At 36.3% G+C, this 23,388-nt stretch overlaps 1 protein-coding gene across 1 annotated transcript in view; it reads left to right on the plus strand.

Annotated features, from left to right (window-relative positions):
- The window catches only part of PPFIA2 (PTPRF interacting protein alpha 2), a 319,033-nt gene that overhangs the window by 264,423 nt on the left and 31,222 nt on the right, over positions 1–23,388 (plus strand). Inside the window, exons 15-22 of the mRNA XM_082043663.1 lie at positions 2,100–2,191; positions 6,256–6,391; positions 6,845–7,065; positions 9,855–10,092; positions 12,770–12,799; positions 13,679–13,809; positions 14,074–14,228; positions 18,528–18,621. Of these exons, the coding sequence (XP_081899789.1) occupies positions 2,100–2,191; positions 6,256–6,391; positions 6,845–7,065; positions 9,855–10,092; positions 12,770–12,799; positions 13,679–13,809; positions 14,074–14,228; positions 18,528–18,621 (1,097 nt within the window). The remainder of the gene's footprint in view (positions 1–2,099; positions 2,192–6,255; positions 6,392–6,844; positions 7,066–9,854; positions 10,093–12,769; positions 12,800–13,678; positions 13,810–14,073; positions 14,229–18,527; positions 18,622–23,388) is intronic.

The raw sequence follows: 23,388 nt of genomic DNA on the forward strand, positions 1-23,388 counted from the left end.
GGCTCTGGAATTTGTGTTCTATCAGTTTTGATTCTGAAATACTCTTGTTTAACAGAGATGTACGCATAACTGGTTACAATCTCATAGTGAAGAACATAAGTGTTTGATTCTATGCAATTCTTCTTAACAGGTGCAGTGGCATTATGCTAAATATAGCTGGAAGTGGCCTTTCTTAGTTCATTGCTGTTCATTACTGTTTAGTGAATCAGTCAAATTAGTTATGAATATTTATTCCAATCCCAAATGTTAGGATTTTATTTTGAATTTATACTTGCCTTGAGTGCAGTAGGACAGACAAATGTATGTGCCTTCAGATTCACAGAAGTGTTTTGTAATGTGACAGGTCCATTTAAAAATGATTGTATAGAATTTAAAAAGTGTAGCTCCATCCGGTGCTCATAAATCATGTCACATCTAAAATTAAGAACTTCAAGAAAAATAACAAAAAAAGTATCTGTTGAAATAAATTGTTAATTTCATCTACATTCAGATAACCTTGTTGAAAGGCAGATAGACTAAAGTCCCAGAAAGGACCTTGTAGGGCATTTAAAATAAATAAAATTTTTGCTCTCTACTACCACACTTATAAGATGATTCAGCTGTTGCAAAATGGGAATCACAGTTCACCATCAAGGTAGATGACAAAAAGGACATTTCTAAAGCTGTGTCAATTGAAACAAAAGTTTATATCATTTTGTTTGATTATGTTATCTCCAACATAACTTTATTGTTTTAATATTATCAGAGTGGAAGTGAATACAGTGCCTAATTCTTTTTCCATCTATTTTCTGGCTTGAGTGTGCATATCAACTCTAGACAAAGATGAAAAACTGGTATAAGAATCTACATTTTTATCAAAAGTATTTTGCAAAGATATTCGTATTTATTATATTTCTTGATTCTACTCTGGAGACATTCAAAACCTGCCTGGACGTCTTCCTGTGTGACCTCATCTAGGTGTTCCTGCTCCGGCAGGGGGATTGGACTAGATGATCTTTCAAGGTCCCTTCTAATCCCTAACATTCTGTGATTCTGTGATTCTTACTTAAGGGTGGAAAATGAAATAGAACACCTCCACTACTGCTCTGTGCAATTGAAGATGAATTCTCTTTACACACAACCACATACATCTGTCTCCAGAGCTTCTAAGTTCCCACTTTTAAGGGTTTATTTGTTTCACCTCAATGAAAAAACTGATTAAGCAATTTGCAGATAGATGGACATAACACCAAATATTAATAACCTCTAAATAACTAGCGAATGATACAAGCAGAGTTACCACCAAGTCTCAGTAATTCTATTCAGTGAAGAAATTGTGTAAAAATACTGTAATAACAGTTACTGAATCTGATACTAATTAAGTGCAGATTCCTTTCCTTCCTAGTATTTTGGAATCCCGAACATTTTAAACAGCAGCCTTACTTCATCCCATGCTCTCTCTATGTTCGTTTTAAAATTATTTTATTTCTTTTTATTTTCTTAGTAGACTGTAATTCTTTGTAGAATTTGGGAACAGCGCTGGTTTCCCTTGTGGTTGTTGTCAACAGTCTTTGGTTAGTTGATTCCAAAAAATGGTGGCATTGTCATTTTTTACCAGCAGCACCTCATACTGGGATTTCATCAATCGCCAAGAGCGACCTGTGAAGCTGCAGTTTGATAAAGCACCTAAAATGTGGTTCTCTCTATTTCTATATCTGTATTTGTAAATAAAAAGCTGGGACACAACCTCTTTCTCTCAAGGCCAAATGGCATTTCGCATGCTGAGCTGTACCTGGCATGGAGGGTGCAGTTCGAGCCCAAATCAGTGCTCATTCTTTTCCTGACCTTAGCTGTTTAAAAAGAAGAAATTAAGTTAGAAGTACAAACCTGTCCTGCAATCACTTCCAGCTAGTGGCAGAACACCAAAGTATGCTATACAATCTTTTATTGATGCATCTCTTATTGACAATAATGAAACTTGAACAATTTTGCTGCCTTTTCTTATATAGTCAGTGCTACATTTGTTTTATCTTACTTGTTTAGTTTTATGAGAGCAATATCTCATAAAGTAAAAGTATTTTGTATCACAAGTAAGTGTATTTTACTATTTTCATTTCCAGGAAAGACTTGCAGAAGAAATTGAGAAACTGAGATCTGAACTGGATCAAATGAAATTGAGGGCTGGTTCTTTAATTGAACCCACATTGTCAAGGTAATATTTAATGATGAAAGTTTCCTCAATTTGCATTGAAATAGAAAATAAATACAAGTTTCGAGCCTTTACAACAGGGATGTGTTTAGACTATGCAGAAAAATAACTTATTTCTTTAAAAATGTAATATCTGTGCTATGATTATTACTGCTGCTTTTCACTTTTTTCATAGGTAAACAGGTCCTTATAGAAATGAGTATACACTTAAATATTACTGAGATTAAGGAAAGTCTTTTTAAGTCATTTTAATTGTGGAATATTTTCGAAAGTACATCCAGCTACTCAGTTTTTCCCAGAAGAGTTCAATAATAATATCAAAACCCTTGTCTTTAATGCTGAAACTAATCAATGTATTTATTATCATATTTATTTATTCTATACATTAATGATTTTTTTAATTAGCATGGAATAACTCAGCTTTGCTTAGCGTGTAAGATAAGACCACAGAACTTTAGCTGTGAAGAAGGCAGTATTCAGAAAGATCTGACAATTAAACATTATGCCTCTTTTTGGCAGAAAAGCAATATGGGAACAATAGTGAGACAGATAACACAGAAATAGCTACTAACAACTGGAAGTAATTTAGAATTCTAGAAAGTCCTTCTGACCTAAAAGTATCCTTCTTAAAAAAATCATTACTTTATTGATAGTTGTGTGCCATGTCCTATTTTCAGAACAAGCAACATGTTGACTTTTAAAACATGGCACCCCAAGCTCCAGGGCCTAGATTAAATTCAGAGCACTGTAATCCTCTAAACTTATTCTTGTTGGATAGTTTTTGTGTTGCATCAGATATTGTCTGACCGTTGTTTCCTTAGACATATTGCTCGGTACCTGGACATGGTTTATCCCTCAACCTTTTACTGTGTCTTGGAGTAGTATTTTTCTACACATGGAGAATTGTAAATCGATGAAATTCAGAATGTGATGCTTGTAACTGTTCATGTCTTTGTTCCTGTGGGAGTGTAGGTGTTTTTGAGAGTGCTTGCAAGGATACAGACTATTGCCCTGTTGTAACAAACCAACAAAACAGCAGAGATATTTTTGAAACAGCCTTTCTTGCTGGGTAGATGATCATCATTAGCTTGTACTCTGTGAATAGGAGTCTGATTGGCTCTTGTCAAAGGACTGTTTGAACTTGATAAGCTGTCTAAATGTCTTGGGAATTCAGCAGATTCCCTCAAAACAGTATACTTCCCCTTCCATGACCTCACCTCACAAAGCTACCAGCCCTGTCAGAAATAGAGAGGTATCAGCATTAAATACTTATTGTTCTAAGCACATATTCAGTTCTGTATTTGCAGGAGTTTGTTCTTCAAGCAGAAGAATAATGAAGCTAGTTAGCAGAAAGGTATTTGCTGCCAGAGACTTGAACCTGAGCTGTTTCTTTTCTCCTGCCAACTTTCTCCACAAAGTACCAAGTATTATCAATTATCAGAGCAAAGTTCTATTACAGCAAATGTCACCAAGTTTGCTGATGACACCAAACCGGGAGGAGTGGCTGACACACCAGAAGGCTGTGCTGCAATCCAGTCAGACCTGGACAAGCCAGAGAGTTGAGTGGGAAAAATATTAATGAACTATAACAAGGGCAAGTGTAGGGTCTTGCATCTGGGCAGGAACAACCCCGGGTTCCAGTATAAGTTGGGGAACACCCACTTAGAGAGCAGTGTAGGGGAAAGGGACCTGGGGGTCCTGGTAGACAGCAGAATGACCATGAGCCAGCACTGTGCCCTTGTGGCCAAGAAGGCCAATGGCATCCTGGGGTGTATTAGAAGGGGGGTGGTTAGTAGGTTAAGAGAGGTTCTCCTTCCCCTCTACTCTGCCCTGGTGAGACCGCACCTGGAATATTGTGTCCAGCTCTGGGCCCCTCAGTTCAAGAAGGACAGGGAACTGCTGGAGAGAGTCCAGCGCAGGGCAACAAAGATGTTTAAGGGAGTGGAGCACCTCCCTTATGAAGAAAGGCTGAGGGAGCTGGGGCTCTTTAGTTTGGAGGAGAGGAGACTGAGGGGGGAACTCATTAATGTTTATAAATATGTAAAGCATGAGTGTCACGAGGATGGAGCCAGGCTCTTCTTGGTGGCAAACAATGATAGGACAAGGAGCAATGGGTATAAACTGGAACACAGGAGGTTCCATTTAAATATGAGAAGAAACTTCTTCATAGTGAGGGTAACAGAACACTGGAACAGGCTGCCCAGGGAGGTTGTGGAGTCTCCTACTCTGGAGACATTCAAAACCCGCCTGGACACATTCCTGTGTAACCTCATCTGAGTGTTCCTGCTCTGGCAGGGGGATTGGACTAAATGATCTTTTGAGGTCCCTTCCAATCCCCAACATTCTGTGATTCTGTGAAAAGATTATTGACTGGTGCTGTAGATGGAGGGCTTAGGATATTTGTAGCCCAACTGTTGTCAAGTATTTTTGGTACAATGAAAAAAGTGAGTTTTAGAGAATTATTTAAAGGTTAAACTAATATTTTTTTCTAATATTATGGATGTTCCTACTGGGAATGATGGAAACGTAAGAGAAGATAAACTGGTTACTTGTCAGAAGAGGCCATTTATGACAACTGTATGTGCTGTGATACATGCTTTATCTAAAACCTAAATCATTTTTCAGTATCTGTGACATTTTTATATATCCAATTTTATTACTATAGCACATAGTCACATTTCAGAAATTCAGGTACGTCTTTTTTATTTTTTTTTCTTACAGTATTTATTTTTTATAAAACAAACTGTATTAGTGCTTGACATCCTTCCATTATTCTTTTAGAATTGTCACAGGACTTACAACACTAGACAGTAATTATGTTACTTCATACTACTCTGTCAAAGTAGCTTGTAGTAGAGGCTTTCGCATTTATCATGATGTTTTCACATTTCCCATTTATCAATATACTGGTGTCACAGTTACCATGTTTTGTCTTTCACTTTTACCTTTAATAAAAGTGATGTTTGAAATTTGAGACCAATATTTAAGTCTACCAAGTATGAGTATGTTTTAATTCAAATTAAATTACTCTCAAGGAAAGATGGATCTCTATGTTTAGAATAAGACACATAACTAGTGCTCAGGAAAACAGTCACACAACCTGCGGTTTTCAGCATAGATATACCTGATTTTCTGACTTACATTGCCCATTTTGGAAAGCAGACATTCTCAGCTTATTTATGTCTAGGAATAAAACCATCATTTTCTTGAACAGCATTCTTTTCAAAGTGAGGAAAGAACAAAACTTACTCCTATTTTGTTTCCCATAACTTATTATTAACATTGTTGTGAAGCCTTTAAGTTTTCTGTAGGTGACTGTAAGCAAATTTTAAAAAAGAAGATGTAAGTACAGCATTAAACTCTTGTTTTATGCTCTTATAGGTAGTGAAATGTCAAATATTTTTAGGAGCTGCTATAAACTGATACATATTTAGTTGTCTTATTAGTATAGTAGTTGTTACATTTCATTTTTCTACTATAAGCATGCTATTCATGTATTTTTATGTGGAGATTGTTTATGTGTTAACTCTCAAAGGCATCATCAAATAAATATGAATCATTCATAACCGATGTTATATATTGCAGGGCAGTTCACTAGTATTTTCATAATGCAGAGCACATTTACAGTAGGAAAGTATTATAGATATCCTCACATGTGAACATGCAACATGCTTGCAGTACCCTCAAGCATATTTATTCAGGAAATTAATGGAAGGAAAATATACAGGATAGGATGTGGAACAGCCGCTGTGTTCATCATCTTGTCCTGTAATCTTCTTGTTTTTTTGTATTGTAGTTTTGGACAATGAGTTTTACCATGCAAGTCCTTCATTTTGAAAAATCAAAGCGTGTTTTTTTTTCTAATTATTCTCTTCATTAATTTTCTCATTATTTCAAGTTTTCACTTATAAATTATATTTTGTGTCATGTTTTTGTCATTTATTCTGATACATAGTAATCTGTTTGTTTAAAAACATATGTCTGTGTTCCTAGACTGAAGGTCATTGGATTGTTGCTGTTATTATTACTATTACTCTCTCAATTTACTTCCATGACTTTTTTTATAGGCCTCACCTTGACACATCAGCAGAGCTGAGGTATTCTGTGGGCTCACTGGTTGACAGCCAGTCTGATTATCGGTCAACTAAAGTCATAAGGCGACCTAGAAGGGGCCGGATGGGAGTACGCAGAGATGAACCAAAGGTTAATCCCAAATTTCTTCTCATATATTCCCTGATAAGATAATGTATTTCAGGCTGTTAAACTTACCAAAAAAAAAAAAACAAAAAAAAACAAAAAAAACACGAATACCACCAAGTAGCAGGTTATTTTTCTAGGCATACTTAGACAAGAGTACTGTTGTACTAAAATGAAGGCAGAAAAGGCTGAAGTTCAGACATCAAAGTTCAAGCATATTTGACCGTCTGTCTTTTCTGGGTATCTTTTTGTATAAATTTTCCTGATAGTTAATTTTACACAGCATTAGAAATTATGTGAAAATACGTAATCTGCAGTAACATTTCAAATATTAATGGAATATTGATCGTTGAATATGTGTTCTTAAATGTTACTTGCTTTCCTTTCCCATTTTATAGAAGGTCAACTTTGTAGTTATTTTCCATGGAGTAAGCCATATACATCCTAATTCCTGCTCAGGTAAAATCACTTGGCGATCACGAGTGGAATAGGACTCAGCAGATTGGCGTTTTGAGCAGCCATCCATTTGAAAGCGACACTGAAATGTCTGACATCGATGATGATGACAGAGAAACACTTTTCAGCTCCATGGACCTCCTGTCCCCTAGCGGCCATTCTGATGCCCAAACTCTGGCCATGATGCTTCAGGAGCAGCTAGATGCAATCAATAAAGAAATCAGGTCAGTAGCCTGAACTGGCTGTGACACACTTGTGATTACAGCTTCAAGCTTCCTTCAGTTCATGAGTTCAGATACTGTTCATAACAATTAGGAAACCACTTGTACATTTAAAATATTAATAATGTGTCCACTCTTCATGTGAGAGTGTTGATTGTGTGAAGATAACAATGGTCTTTTTATTTCCTAACCATAGAAATTTCTTTAAAAAAATGTTCCAAGCAAAGAACTCATGGTCAATTAAAGAGAAATACATTAGAGAAGGCTAGCACATGGCAGATTTGATAGATCACTATTCATAGTCCTTTTTTCAAGGTCTTTTTCACTGTTCTGTGTGACTCCTCTTACTCATTAATGACATCCTATAAGAAATGTTTTATTTCAGTGCTCTTCATGCTTTCTTCTGATAATTATTCCTGTGTTACATATCATATAAGCCACATTTTCTAAGACAAAGTTTTGATTTTCTATGGAGGCATAGAATGTGATCTTTCATGCTCCATGTTGGGCTATAATTCTTACAAATAGGTGGTGAATTGAAGGTATCTTAATAATTTCTATGCAAATTTAATGGAGTGATAGAGAATCCAATGTCATCTTTTAATTGAGTTTTATAAACTAAACTGTATCTTAGGCTTAAAGCATTCCTATGTGTTTTTCAAGAAGAGTAACTTTTAAAAGCTTAGTGTATGAAAAGCATCCTCTCATTAATGTGTGTTTCTCTAGAAAGAGATGGAAGAGATTATTAAATACATTTGTGACTTTCTGGTAATACTATAGACAAAAATACTGGTTAGAAATATAATCAAAACCAGATTACCTTTTGCCACATCTCAGTCATTCTCTGAGCAAGATAACTTTAAAGAGAGAACCTATTGGAATATATTGAATTTTAAGAACTTTTCTGTACACAGGGGAGACTTTTTGTTACACATCTACAGCTTTGCGTTTTCCCTACTCCCAGAATTTCTTCATTCAGACAGAAGTGCTGTGCTGTTTTCTAAAATATCTTTTTACAGCCATCAAGATGGAGAGACATAGAGGAATTTTGTTGTTGGGAAGGTAAATCTCCTTAAAACGGTGTATGTAAAATAGAGAACCTTATCCATATTTTCTGTTATTGCAAAGAATTCAGCACTATGGACCAATTCAGGAGGCTGTAGATACATCAAATATGTTTTTTAAAAAAATACTAGCATTTTGACAATTTAACAAGTAATTAGGTAATGAGGTAAAAGGTTTTCAAAAGAAATTGTACCTGCAGGTGACATAGGGGGATATTATTTGTGCCATCCTGAATCAGAACACTGTTTTACTTAACACAGGCGCTTGACTTAAATGTCAAGTATGTTTTGATGTCAAAAAGGAAGCGAGGGTGCATATTGTGTATAGCCATTTCTGCTGAAGGTCCACTGAGAGTAGTTTATTTCCCCTACTGCTAAGCTTATACTGAAGTATAGGCCTTCATTACCATTGTCATCATTATTAAAGAACCAGGTAACTAATTTTGTGTTCGTCTTTTAATGTGTTTCAGGGAAAATGATTCTACAAGCATAATCTTATAAATTTTTACCACATTTCACATTTTCTTGGGGTTTTTTTGTTTGTTTTATTTTCTTCACAAACACTGTAAAGATTTATCAAATTATTGGAGATATCAAATGAGCTAAAAATATGTTTGGTTTAAATTTGGTTTATTATATAAGGTGTTTCAGAATATAGATTACTAAAATTAAAAAGACTCATGATTCCTTTTGAAAATATTATTTGCCTTTAAGTTCCTGCCATGCCTCATTTCAGAAAGAACTGTAAACATTTTATAGGAATTTTGAAATGGATGTTGGAGAAGAAGATTTATCACAGCACAGGAATTTGCAGATTTATATTTTCAATGTATTATGGTTTCATTTATTGTACTTGCTTCATTTAACTCATAAAAGCCTGGTTCACAGTTTCAGCCTCCCCAAACTTCATATGCTCTGATTTGACCTTGATCCTTCGTGCTTTTTCCTCATCTTCACAGAAAAAAAAACAAAAACAAAACAAAAAAAAACCCCACTCTTTTTAGCACAAGTTTATGGACAAAGGACCTTTAAACAAATGTTTTATTTTAAACATATTTTTCCGTTCTATGTGCAATCACAATTAAAACTAAAACTAAAGAGCCTTAAAATTTAAACTAAAGAGCCCAGTGGAAGAATCCTATTGAGGCTTTATATGCTTAAGAAACATATTTGTTGCCAACAAGAGAGCTGTTTTAGTGAAATACACTTAAAACCACAATGCTTTAGAAACAACTGTCATTTTTTCATCAGTTTGCAGGGATGAAATGGGTAAATTGTTTTGCATGATCTCTTGTTTTATTAATATGGATTATCTTAGCAATTCCCTACTTAAAGGCCCATTTTCATTTGTGTCCATGCTTTAGCAACAGAAAATCAGATGAAGCCAACTTAAGACTGGAATTAGTTTCCTATGGTAAATCGGATTGTTAACTCCCCCTCCCCTGTACTGTCTCCTTTGTAAAGGAACCAATCTTCCTGAGATGTCATATGGCAAGTCTTGTTGTGGGGCAGATTCTTCAAACAGTTTTTGAGGACAGAGGAATTAAGAAAAATAATTTTGTAATTCTGGTGATTAAGAAATACACTTTTCGATATTATTTTTGAGTTGATCTACAATATTCATCTTTGTTTCCTTTTACTTCCAAATCTCATTTGACATGAGACACTTTTTAGCTTTGCTTCCAGAGTATGCAGAGACAAATAAACCACGTTCCTTTATTTAATAAGGTTAATCCAAGAAGAGAAAGAATCGACAGAACTGCGTGCCGAAGAGATAGAGAACAGAGTGGCCAGCGTGAGTCTGGAAGGCTTAAATCTGGCCAGAGTCCACCAAGGTACCTCCATTACTGGCTCAGTGACAGCATCGTCACTTGCAAGCTCATCTCCTCCCAGCGGACACTCAACTCCTAAACTCACCCCTCGCAGTCCAGCCAGGGAGATGGACAGAATGGGGGTTATGACGCTGGTAAGAAACTTTGTGATGCAAGTTTTAGATGAGATCTTTCTAGTATTAAATACTTCATCTTTTCACTGTATGAATGGCTCATCTCTCTAATTCTTTACTCACCTCTTCATCAAACATACAGATAGCAAATTCCCTAGAATATGGATGTTTGGGCAGTTTTGGGTTTTGTTATTGTGTTTTTGAGTATTCCATAATTTGCCAGGGGCATAGTTGTCTGAGGATCAAAGACCTTCAGCACACAGGCTGAATTAATGAGAAACAGAACTGATCACTGGAATTATTGTAATGAATTGATATGTAAAAAAAGTTTACTAATGAAAAGCTCTGAAGTAGTACAGCTATTACACAGTAGTATGTGGGACTATTGCTGAGTTTATACCTTCAAGAAATATCTAGAAGACATTAAAACCTTCTACTACATCATATAATATATGATCATCTGGATATACTTCTATGTTTGGTATACGCCTTTATACTTGCAGCATTTTGTATCTATACTTTATGACAGTATATTAAGCACTTGAAATAAGTGCTTTGTTTTCCAATAATCCATTAAATTAATATATTTCAACATTGAAAGTGACACATATAAATAGATATAACGCCATCAAATTATCATGGAAAGCATTTCTAACACTGCTGTACCTTTGAAAAGAGACTCTGAAATGTCTGGTTTGATGTGAAAAGGAATTTGCAAAGAAAATTATTTTGGTCCTAGACAAAAGAAACAGTGCAACAGTCAAGTAAGTGAAAACAGTATGTGTCGACATATTCAAGATGTACAATTCTGATACTGCTAAGAGTGTAGATGCAGGGTGCAGTGTTCAGTGTGGACTACAAACTAGTTTGGAGCCTGGGTGAATTCATCCCTTTAAGCACTAGGAGAGAATCAAAGCAGCCCTCTCTGCTGATCTGTATATACAGGTAGGAGAATAGGATATGTGCAACCTCATTGTTTTATTTGCTGTTTACCTGATAATCTGAATGACAGCAATGTCCCCTTGTGGTCCATTCCTGGGAAGCAGCAGCACTGGTTCCCTGTGGAGCCTCCCAGCAGAGGGGAAATGAGCCTTGATCTCAATCAGAAAGCAGAAATTCATTCTTCTAGCTGAGAAGGTTGCTAAGAACAGCTGGAAATGGAGCCTAGGCATTCATTCTGCTCAGCTGAGAGTGGGGACTTTTGTCTAGCATCATCTAGCTGAGTACGCTCTTTTCCTGGGAACTGATAACTACTTGTATCCACCTCTACCCCTCCCAGTTCGGGATGGTGTTTGCTGCCTTCTTGGGAACTAAAGTGGTTTCTTATTGCAAGAGGAGGTCAGGGCTGGCAGTTGTGCCAGACTGTGGCAATGATTCCTTGCTGCCTCCAGTTCCCACTGCTGAACAGCAGAAATGAAGATGTTGGTGGCACAGACTGTCACAGAGGAGCTGGATGCACAGGCCACCGTGGTGCCACCCACTTCACCAGAGCAGCACCTTCCTGAATATGGAGTTTGGCTCCATTTCACCGACTGTTTAAACTGCAAATAAATGGCAATGGTTAAACTGACTTTCCAGCACATACCTGCACTGCCTGGTTGCCTTGATTTGGACACAGTAGCTGTGGAACCATAGGTTCATCAGATTCAAATACAAAATGACAGCAAAGCCTCTTCACTTCAGGTTGCCATGGCCTCGCTGACATCCAGCGATAGCTGTGCTATAGCTCAGATGGATGTGTCTGTCTGAGTTGCAGTTGAACTCTTGACTTATCCTAAGCCATAGAGGTGACCCCCCACTGTGTCCTCAGCAGCGCAGCCCACAGTTTTGCTCACCCTCACTAGAAAACACATCAGCCACTTCAGGACATGCCTGCCCTGCAGTTTCAGCAGTAGTTGAATGTCTCCTTAGTGGCTGGTGACAGATGCAGTGGGCTATCAGTTTGGAAGAGCTCTGTAGAGGTCTATTCTCTAGAGACCAAATTGCCAAATGATCGTGGAGGAGCAGGACTGCATGAGTTTCCATGGCACAGGCCCAGGTAGTAAAGAAATTCTGCAGAGTTTCTTCAGCTTTGCTTGAATGCATGAGACATCTACCAAAGATAAAAATGAAAAGAGGTTTGAACAAGACACATTCTAGCAGCCTTCTTCTGCCAAATAGTGCTGCATTACAGAAGACGGATGAATTTTTATCCATTGACTGAAAATGCCCATCATTTCCCATTGCCATGGGATAACTGAAAAGAATTACCCCTTTTTCAGACATATCATTTGTTAGTGATACTTTGTGTTTATACTTGCTGAGACACTGATGTGTTTGTAATATTAGATAAAACTTAAGAAAACAAACTCTGTGTTTAGGGTAGTGGAAAATTTATGTGAAAACTCAAAAAATGACAAGTGCTACTGTAAGCTTGCAATTTCCTTTTCTTTTCTAAGGTTATGAAAATGAAGGAGATGGTAACCTTAGAAAAAATAACTGCTTTCCCAGAATGGGATTACCTTATGTTCCCAGGGGTTATCTTACGTTGTGCCACCAAGTGTATAATTAGTATATAATATGGTATTATTAAGTTCACAAAATATCTGCTTCCCACTTCTGAATGTGAGAAGAATGAATATGTGGTATTTTGCTATTCTCAGATAAAATTTATTAATCATTCTTTCTTTGTTGTTGCTGCATTTGTTACCAATCTAAGCCAAGCGACCTAAGGAAACATCGGAGAAAGGTATGACACTGTTGTGGTTTAGTGTTTTTTTTAAGTTTGGGAGAACACATTTATCATATTCCTCTGCTATTTAGATAACTGGGTTCCTTGCCAGCCACTGCATCTCCTCTGCTCCTTTTCATGAACATAATGATTTTACTCCTACCTGGGAAATCTTGCAAAGGTCACGGATGAGTCACAGAATCAAGGCCCACCAGTGATATCTGCAAGTAGTAGCCTCTGAAGCACAAAAAATAAAGGAAAAACAAATTTTGGACACAAAAGAATTACCTTCCAATGTATTTTGGCCATTTTTGTTGCTGGAGAAACCATAGTCAGACTGCTTGAAATCTTCTGGGGTAACATAAACTTATTCAGAGAAATGGCACTGCATATGGCATTTATCTTTACATGAGAGGAGAAATTTAAGATAAATCATTACATGCTGTGACAAAAGTCTGGTTTGTTCATGCTTATTTTCAAGCATTCTGACCATTCTCTTAACAAGCTATAGAGAGAATGGTCCTGTTTATCTCTGTATTTACCTTCTCCCTTACTTCCCTAAGAAACTTTGTTTACATAAATAATCCTCCTTAATGCAAAAGGCATGGTCATGTATAAGGTTATTTTCATGTTTAGACCTTTACTGGATCAACCTGTTTGTCATAAAAGCAATTAATTTCCTCTCCAAATGTCATTTCTTTCAAATACATACTTGCCATACTTAGGCACTTGGTCTTTCCCTATAGCTTATTTCAAAAGTAAGAATCCTTACAATTTGGTCAAAAAATTGCACTTGAATCCATACATGCTTCAGTTCACTTGACAATTTCATGCGGCATATGTTGAAACTTTCTCGAAAAACTCATCTGCTCTCAATGGAGTCTCTCTCTCCCCCAGATTGCAGTAGTTGAAGAAGATGGGCGTGAAGATAAAGCCACAATCAAATGTGAAACTTCTCCTCCTCCAACACCCAGAGCTATCAGAATGACTCATACCCTACCTTCTTCATACCACAATGATGCCAGAAGGTAAGATGATGTTAACTTGAATTGGTACTTCAGTGGTTTACCTTGTATTATTATTTTCAAATCTTGTTGTTTAACTATTCCAAAATAACCTGAGTTCTTCATGTTTCTAAATCATTTAAGGAAGAAGATGTGATTATGTCACTTGTGGGGATATTATTACCAATATTACCAATTAGTTTGTTTACAGAGCTGCTCAGAAGAAAATAAAAGATTACCTGCAAATTTTGACATTGTCTTTTCCATGTCTTTATTATCATTTTGTAGTAGTTTGCCTGCTTCGCTGGAGCCAGAAAGCATTGGTCTTGGCAGTGTCAATAGCAGCCAGGACTCCCTGCACAAAGCTCCCAAGAAGAAAGGAATCAAGTCTTCAATAGGACGTTTGTTCGGTAAAAAAGAGAAGGCTCGACTTGGACAGCTCAGTAAGGAATTAGTGGTAACAAGCCAAGATGACCATTTCACAGTCATTTTTCCATTTTTAATTTAGCTTCTTTTCAGTTTTCCAATTTGCTTATTTTTGTCTTTAGTCTGACAGAACCTTCCTATTAAACTTCATTGCTATCACCAATTATATTTGTCAGGAGTTTGCTATGACTATAATGCAAATGAAAAGAGACTTCTGGCACAAATTACTGGAGTCATCCTCTTCATTGAAACTACTGCTGCTTCGATAATCTCTTGAATTAGGGTAAAAGTGCTAACAGTGTACTCTCAACCAAAACAAAGAGGAAGTGAGAAAATAGTAAGTAATAAACCACTATAATGGGTGTAACTATGTGATACGGAAGATCCTTGCAAGTAAGTGTAGTTGCTTTGCAATAAAGGCTCGTAGCCTTAGCTGCCATCTCTGTTGCTAGGCTATCTGATTTAGCTATATTAACAATAGCATACATACACATGCCAATGCAAGGATCAAATTGGTATAGATGTGTCAGTAAAAGAGAAATACTAGCTCTTTCCTAGTCACAAAGATGTCGCATAGTACGAATTTGTGAGACACTAAATTTGTACTTCCTTGTTCACCACATAGCCCCTGTAAAGGAATTTTCAGAGTTTGCAGTAACTGTAAATGCTTAAGTAATATGTAAGCCTGAAATTTAAAAGCTAAATTCATATTAAAACATGTCCTTATCACAGCTAACAGACCCATGACTGAAATCGTAAAGAATATATAAAGTAATATTAAGGTAAAAGTATCAGAGTAAAATCAAGTAACTGAGCATTCTCCATTTATACTCCAACATTTCTCCCTACTGCCTGTGAGAACCTTGTGTTCTTAAATTGTGATTGGATTATTTTTCTTTTTTTAATTCCCTTTTTTCTCACTATGGGAAGAATGAATTGCTTTATTGAGTCTTTTTCATAGTGCAATGTATTTCAGAATCTATTAAATGAGTCTCTCAAATACACCTGCATGTCACCATCTGCAGGGATGGAGAGTTCTATAACTTTAGACTGCATTATTAATTCAGATTTACATTCCATAAAACCAGTTTTATTGATACTGATGGATTATGCAGAATAATCTATGATTTCACAGTAACTCAGGAACATAGAGGACAAAGATGTAATAAATATGTTGGTCTTCTCTGCAGTTCCTTACAATGTGGAACACAAGTAAAATAACTGCAAAAATTGTCTCAGGAGCAATGTAATCTGGCAATAGATTAATTTCTTAATAATACCCACATGATTAATAATTGGATAGAGCCTATTTGTAATTCTCAACACTAGGACATGAAATTGCAAAGATATGTTAGTGAAGATTTGCAATTAAATGAAATTTTTGTAACTTCAATCTTTTAGCTCAACAGCAAAGACATCAATATAATGCAGATTTTAGTTAAGCAAACTAGGTTTATAAGCATGTATGAAATTAACAGAAGGACTGCTAACTGACCAAGAAGTATGGGCAAAATATTTTTAGAAATTGAAATGACATTGAGCAGCTGACTTGTAGAGTAGGTTTTCTTATCTTAATTTTTAAGATACCGAAAAAGGGGGGGAAAAATGGAGTGGCAATTTTGACTCAATGGCAGTACTTTAAAGAAAAAACAAAATTTAACAAATAGCCATCATGGTAGTACTTGAAACAGTTCCATGATGGGTACACCATCTGTGCAGCTATATGATTAATAGATCTATTTATAGTAAAATACTATAACACAGAAATCTAGATAGTAAGTCCTATGATCACTGCACTGCAGTATATTTCTATGGTTTTCATAACCTAAATTTATAATGCAAAATCTATAAAAGAATCTTATTTATTTCCTTGCTTAAATGAAACACTCTAATTTGCTATTGATACATAATACTTATATTTTTGAATATGCAAAATATCTTTTCTTCAATAGTACATCAAATACTGAAGAGGTAATAAATGTAATTTTGAGCATCAGAAACATTAATTTGTTTTCTTAAACTCATATTTGCATATGCACACAGTTACGCTTAAAGGATCACTTTAAAACTTCATGTCAATGCAAAGGGTATTAGGGACACCAGTGATATCATACATTGTAAGTACGCATAACACTTCTGTAACTCAATCTGTATCTCTAAAATCACATGCAGCATATACTCTTATTTAAGAAGCAACATTGGAACCTCCAGAGTTTTATCACTAACTTCAACAGACCCAGGCTGTCACGCAAAAGATTTCCTTGTTCTACGTTCCCTGCAAAACTCTGAAATTATTAGTTTTCAACTACTAAAATTGCCACAGTTTTGTTATCTTATAATTTGCTACTTTTACATCTCTGCTAAACCATTTGCATTATTGTTCAAAGGCAAATTCATGACTTGGGAGATATTTCTTTGATTCATGATTTCTACATTATTCAAGATTTCTTTTAGTTATTAGAGAGGGAAAAAAGAATGTTACAGGGAGCATGAGCACCTTTTCTTTTGTTTATTTATTTATTTGCTTGATTTTAATTTATCCGGTCTTCTCTCACTTGCAGAATACAACACTAGACACTTACATTTTCTTCCCATGTTACATTTTAAATTTTCTAGTCCCTAAACCAAGCAATACAATATAGGGATTTTTAGCCCTGCGCAGGCAAGTTGATCTCTGTGGCGTTTGCAAAGGTCATTGTGTTAGCAAACATTTATTGTGGCCATCTATGTGCTTAAAATACTGACAAACACAATCGCTGCGTCCAGTACAATGTACCCTGGGTTCTTCAAAGGGCCAGATGTGTTTGTTTTATGGTGAAGTCCATTACACCAGGAATACTTTCCGATCTGTGATAAACCCTCATTCCACTGCACTCGTACCATCTCTAACATGCTGCGAGCTGCCCTCTCTCAGAAAGGTGTGATACATTGATACAGCAGTTTGCTAAATTAAAAACTTACTCCAGAGTCAGCAAGAAATGTTTCCTGAAATACCCTGTTAAACTTTGAAAAAGTAACGCAAAGCACGGGGTCATGTTCTTTGCATTGTGATTAGAGACATCATTCTCATCATGAGACATGCAAAAGTAGTGTCCTCTAACAATGAAAAAATCTGTCTAGACAAGCAGGAGTGTTAAATCTACACCTGCTTTGAAAGGTCAGCTTAAAACCAGGCTTTTCTAAGTTAATATCACGAACATGATAGAGCAGTAAGTTTTGTTCTCACTTGATTGAGGTGCATGTATATTTGACTTGTAAAAACCTGCGATGCTATTTCACTCTACAATTGCATACTATTGGTTAGCTGAGAAATAAGAAATTGCCATTGCCAAATGGAGTCAAGCACCAGCATTTACTGTGCTGTTGTCTTCCTTCTTGTGCCAGTTACCTTCTGAATAGCAGGACAGGAGGAAAGCAGCCTTCAAAGAAGTGCTGCAGCCCTTCTGTCCACACACATACATGTGCAAATGGGAGGACAGCATGGAGCCAGAGGCAGGAGACTGTACAGGTCTCTTCTTCCGTCCTTCCTTCCTTCCTCTGAGCAGGTCTCTTCTTCCTTCAATCCAGGCAATGCTAAAAAATCAGAGCGTCTTTCCACTTCTGCACCAGGAAAGTCACATTAGTGGATATATTGTGTGATCACCATGGATCATACAATACCAGTTGTGTCCTTAATTTTTAATACCGTTTTATTTTTATCCACACGTCCTTGCTTACTGGAAGCTTCTGTTGTCACTCTGTGGAAGTTATTCAAGTTCCCATCACTCTGACAGGAATTAGGTGTCTTTGAGACACCTCCAGAGAGACATGGGAAGCTTTTTACTTCTCTGGTGGATTCTTCATCATCTTTGGCTTGGATGTTCTAAGGGATAAATACATCACAGACTCTAAGACTCTTTATGAGAGCAAAATGAAGTCAAAACAGTTCTTTAAAGACCTTTTTGTTTGTACATTTGCCAACTAAGATTAAAAAATTGTGAGGGTGTTGCTTACTTAGAACCATGAGATTGAGCATTAGGAGGCAAAAAAAAATGGGCAAAGGACACCATGGTGCTTTTCTCATATATTTCTGTTAAACAAAAGGAGGAGGAAACAGTTTTTCCCTCTACTTTTACTCCTTTCCATGTAGCAAACACTTGCCAGAATTTACTTCTGTGTGTGATAGATGTTCTCCATAAACACCAGATGTCATGGCTTAAGGAAACAAACATAGATGATGGTGGCAGGTGGGACGGTGATTGAAGGGTTGAGGAGGGGAACAACTGGGAAAGAGCTATGGGAAAATATGGTGGGGTTTGTTTTTTTATGTTTTCCAGGAGGTTACATGGAAACAGAGGCAGCAGCTCAGGAATCCCTGGGATTAGGCAAACTTGGAACCCAAGCAGAAAAGGACCGAAGACTAAAGAAAAAGTTAGTACCTTTTTCATGTGACTTTCATTGGCTCAAACTTGATTCAAATGTCAGTTCTTGTGTTGGTTTTATGCAGACATGTCATGAGAAGCAAGACTATCTACAGTGGCAGTTTACCACTTATCAAGGTTTTTCCAATATAAAAGTTTTTAAAGCTGCATATAAAATACAGGGAAAATATTTAGAGTCTGTCAATTGTGCAGTGTTGTTTCATTTGTGAAATAAGTTGTTTACGAGAAAGAGATATTTTCTATTTCACATTGTCGTTAATTCCGTGCCTTTTGCCATCCGTGCCTTTTGCCTTCCATGCAATTCTAAGAAAATATGCAGGCATTTAATGACTCACTCCATAGATTTTTGAGAAGGGAAAACAAAGATTTTTTTGCATTATCTATTGAACACATGATTACTTTTGTCTATACAGGTCAAAGGCTCCCCATAAACCCTAGCAGCTTCACTTTGTTTTTTGTCTGTCACCAAATGGCAACCTCGTTTTTTGGTTCATATAGACTATATCACAATTTAATGCTGTCTTTGATGCACCTCCTTGTAAAACCAGTACACTGACTCATAGCAGCTGCCAGGAGCTAAGGAGAACCTTTAAAATAAAGCTACAAACACAAAAGAGAACTCTTGGCAGCATCACAGTTCCAGTGTAATTAGAGGGTGTCAGAGAAAAAAGATGGTATTTAAAAATGACTTTGCAAATGCATTCTGTAAACAAACAGGTCTATTTTTCATGCATAACCATTAACTTCAGTGCTATTATTTGGATTCTGAAAGCCTTGTTTTTAAAATGTGCAGTTTTCAGGTTTAAGTCTTTTAATGTTCATTTGTAAAGTTTCAAGAGAATTTGCAATTCTAATCCAAAGAATCTAGGGATAATGCTTCAGCTTCTCTTTAAATCTATATGAAAAATATCTTTAATTACTACTTTCATATCCAGCTCATGATGAAAGATAACTTTACATGTACACATCTATGTAATGTACAAATGTGAGTGTTCCTTTTAAATCAGCCTCAATTTAGCAATTAGAGATAGAGAAGCAGTCATCATGCTAGCCAAGAGAGAAGAAATGTTTTAAATTCATTTAAGAAACTCACAATATCAGCCACAGGCATATTGCAGTTGATGAGTCTTGTCCCTGCATTACCTATCTATAAATTTAGTCACTCATTAGTCATTTAGAAAAATAAGAATGTAAAAAGTATATTACTATGCTTTTTTACTACATCTAGGAAGTACATTGAGACCATCATTACCATTCATAATGAATATCATTGAATTTTCAGCAGCCCTTTTTTTTTGCAGTCCCTGTTTATCTTCCAGCTCTGTGGACTGAAGGTACCATAGTAATGAAATCACTTTGAAGGGATGAATGTGTTCTTTCTGATATGATAGTTCTTTAAACTCCATAAAGTAACATAGGACTTGACACATACTACTGTACACATGACATGACTACTTCATATAAGAGAGTGCCTACCAAGTTGGGGTCTGAAAATAGTAGGTGTATAGGTAATCTGTTACTAGACTTCTGTCTAATCTCACACAATTAAACTTTTCCATGCTTTCTGCTTCTCAAGTCTTTCCTTTTTTTTTCTCCTGTGTCTGTCTGCCCTCGGTTCTTTATAGATTAGATATAATCAAAATGTTCTCTGCTGGAAAGAAATAAGTCTTTCTCTCGTGACTATGACTATTCATCTGGTCTGAACTATTTAGTATTTATCCTAAGTATATGTTATATGCCAATGTCATGAAGATTTTTTATTTTTTCCCCGTTCCTTTAGCTTTGTCTGTCTTCAAAGCTTCTCATTTTGCCACCCTTACAACTGCTTCTAAGATTCCTCTTAATTTACTGTCAGAGAAAGGTTAACCTACATTGCTAGTTTATATATTTTGTATAGTTGCAGAGGAACTGTAATATTGGGAAACGGTAGCATTTTGCATTAGAAATAATTCAGTAGAATCTCACTTACAGGATAGTCATTAGGGTGCTGAGCTATCAATAAGGTATACTAGAAAGTTTTTGTTGTTAAAAATGCAGTCAGGCATTTACATGCTTTACCTTGGAAAGTATTAAGTTGAAACAGTCCAGAAAGTAATTTAAATACAAAGTTTGTCTCAGTAGGTCAGGTCCTTTTTGCTGATACTTAACAACACATAAATCCCTCTGGAAGTAGAGCCTTGAAATACATATGCTAGATGCAAGATCTGGGTAGCACAAATGAGGATATGATGCTGTGTAACAGAAAGAATGATAGCAATGTGCATAAGGTCTTTATAAGAGGTAATAAGAGAATTCTGCGAATCATTTGCTATCTTGTGGTGTAGCAGTAAGATTTAAGTCCAACCATTCGATTCCTTTGTACTGCTAAACAAAACTGGCGTACAAACCCTGCGGAGATAGCGAGCCCATTTGCTGCAACAGAGAGAGCAAAGCACTTCACCTTGTAAGGATTTCTAGGGCTAGTTTGAATTAGGACATAAAACCCAAAGAGCACCAGATCCACCAAAAGGACGGTTAAAGGATAGGCTAAAGCAGGGAAGCACTCCTTTGTATTTCATTTCAGGTCTGGGAGAGCTTTACTTATGCTGGCTTTGTCCTTTCCTTAAAAAACAAACAATGATCTGAAGCCAATTCTCTTTTCTGTAAGACAGGAATAATACCACATGCTGAACTGTTTTTTCTCTCTTACACGTTAAGTCCAGTGAAATGACTTTCAACCCAGTTAAGAGCTCAGCAAACTTCTCTTTCAGTTCAATGTCAATGCTGGTGCAGGAAAGCAAGAATTCTTCCCTTGACATGAAACCAGAGGTCTGATTCATCGCTGTGATCAACACCTGAGTACTGTGAGCAGTATTCATGACCTTCACCAGAGTTTGCAGTTAGCTTTGAGCCAGTAAATTAAAAATAGATAAAAGTTTTATAAAATGATTCCTATTAAAATGTTATCCATAGTATTTTTTTTTCAGTTGAATTAACTTCTTAAGTGAAAAATACCTCAAAATCCTAAATTTCTAATTTTGCTTTTTTGAATGTATTCAAGTTCATCAGCAATTCAGCAAGGATGCCCCTACCCCAGGGATGTAGCAGCACCATGTTTCCAATCATCAGCTGCTGCAGCCTGTAGGTACTAATGGTCTCCCTGGTGTGCTGGCCACCTGCACCGCGAGCAGCAAACACGTGCATTGACTGGGCTCTTGCCTCATGGAGTACAACACTGCAGCCTGTTATACTATTTTAGTATGATTTACATGCATAGAATAGATTACTGAATGACATATTTCACTCTGAAAAGTTTCCTGAGAGAATAAGATAATTCTGGAGACCAATTCTCTCTCTGGTGATTATAGTGTCATTAACCTAAATTTCAAAGTTTTCCTGCTTCTTGCTCAGAAGATACTATTCAAATGTAAAATTTATTTCAGTTTCAATTGACTACTTAGGCATCGTTAAAATGTAATTAACAGTTTGTCTCAATGATATGCCAGACATTTATAAACCTCCAACGAGTATTCATCCAACATTTGGTTATTACAGTAGATTTATTAGGAACAAGTCCTCCTCCTAAGGCATCAAAGAAAAATTAAGAAAGCTGTGTAGAATTTTTTAATTAGGCACCGTCTCATTCCTAGAATCATCCGAAAATATGAACTTAAGTTGGCTGAACCATCCATAGGTGTTTACTCTCAGACGTTAAATACATGGCAGCTCTAGTTAAGTCTTACTATTTGTAAATTGAGCATGCAGTCCTAGAAAGCAAACAAAGAAAAAGAATATCAGGGGTATTTGAAGTGTTTAGGGTATTATTCTGTTGTTTGGTGAAAATAAATTGTGTTGAGATGTGGCAAAGAATAATGCACCTTAAACTTTATTTGAATTTTATATTTTACTTCTGTTGTTATATGCAACATATAACTGTTAATGTTTTGTATATAATGTCTTCTACCTTTAGCCTGTTTGCCTACTGAGTATCTTCTCCAAAAAAACACAAAAGCATTCATAGTGCTGATGCCCTTTATGTCACCATTACCTTCATTTGAGTTCCATAGTGAATCAAATGATTTGCAGTAATCTAAATCATAAATGGTATTTGGCTAAGGTATACTCTCCAGAAGACACCTGTCACTGAAATTAAGAATGGAGCTTTACTCTTAGTATTTTTCTTAGTAGTGAGTGCTCAGTCTACCTGTGAAAAATGGCCGCCTAATTTCCATTTCTGAATTTTGTAGTCAACAGCTCCAGCTACCGTTTATCAGCAACTATGTATTCACTATCCCAGCTGTTTGTAACATCCTCATTGCACCAAATATGACTGTGCACAATAGCTCAGTTGTGCTATTCACTCGGGGCTGCCCTGATAGTCTGAGCTGGGACCAAGCACAGGACGTTTCAGGTCAATCCAGTTCCTGTCACAACTCAGAGAGGTTCATGGAGGATTTGGATGCAGGCATACTGTCCTCTGTGACAGCAGAAGTTGATCAGCGTGTGTCCCACAAGATAATTTATGCCTTGGAAAGAGAGTAGATAACACTCTACCTGAAACCAAATAATCTGTATCCCATTTAAAAAATGCATATCTACATGGGCTTCATCTCAGACAGAAAATTAATAAGGCACTTAAAAGAAGCTGAGTAAATATTTTACTGTCCTTTGAACTAAAACTCATAGGATGAGTTCTTTATAAATGTTTTCTTTAACAAGGAATTCAGCCAAACTTGAATTATTTTCAACAAATAGAGCCATAGTGCTATAACTTTTC

This window comes from Streptopelia decaocto (genome assembly GCF_964273445.1).
Source record: "Streptopelia decaocto genome assembly, chromosome: 1".
NCBI lineage: Eukaryota > Metazoa > Chordata > Aves > Columbiformes > Columbidae > Streptopelia > Streptopelia decaocto.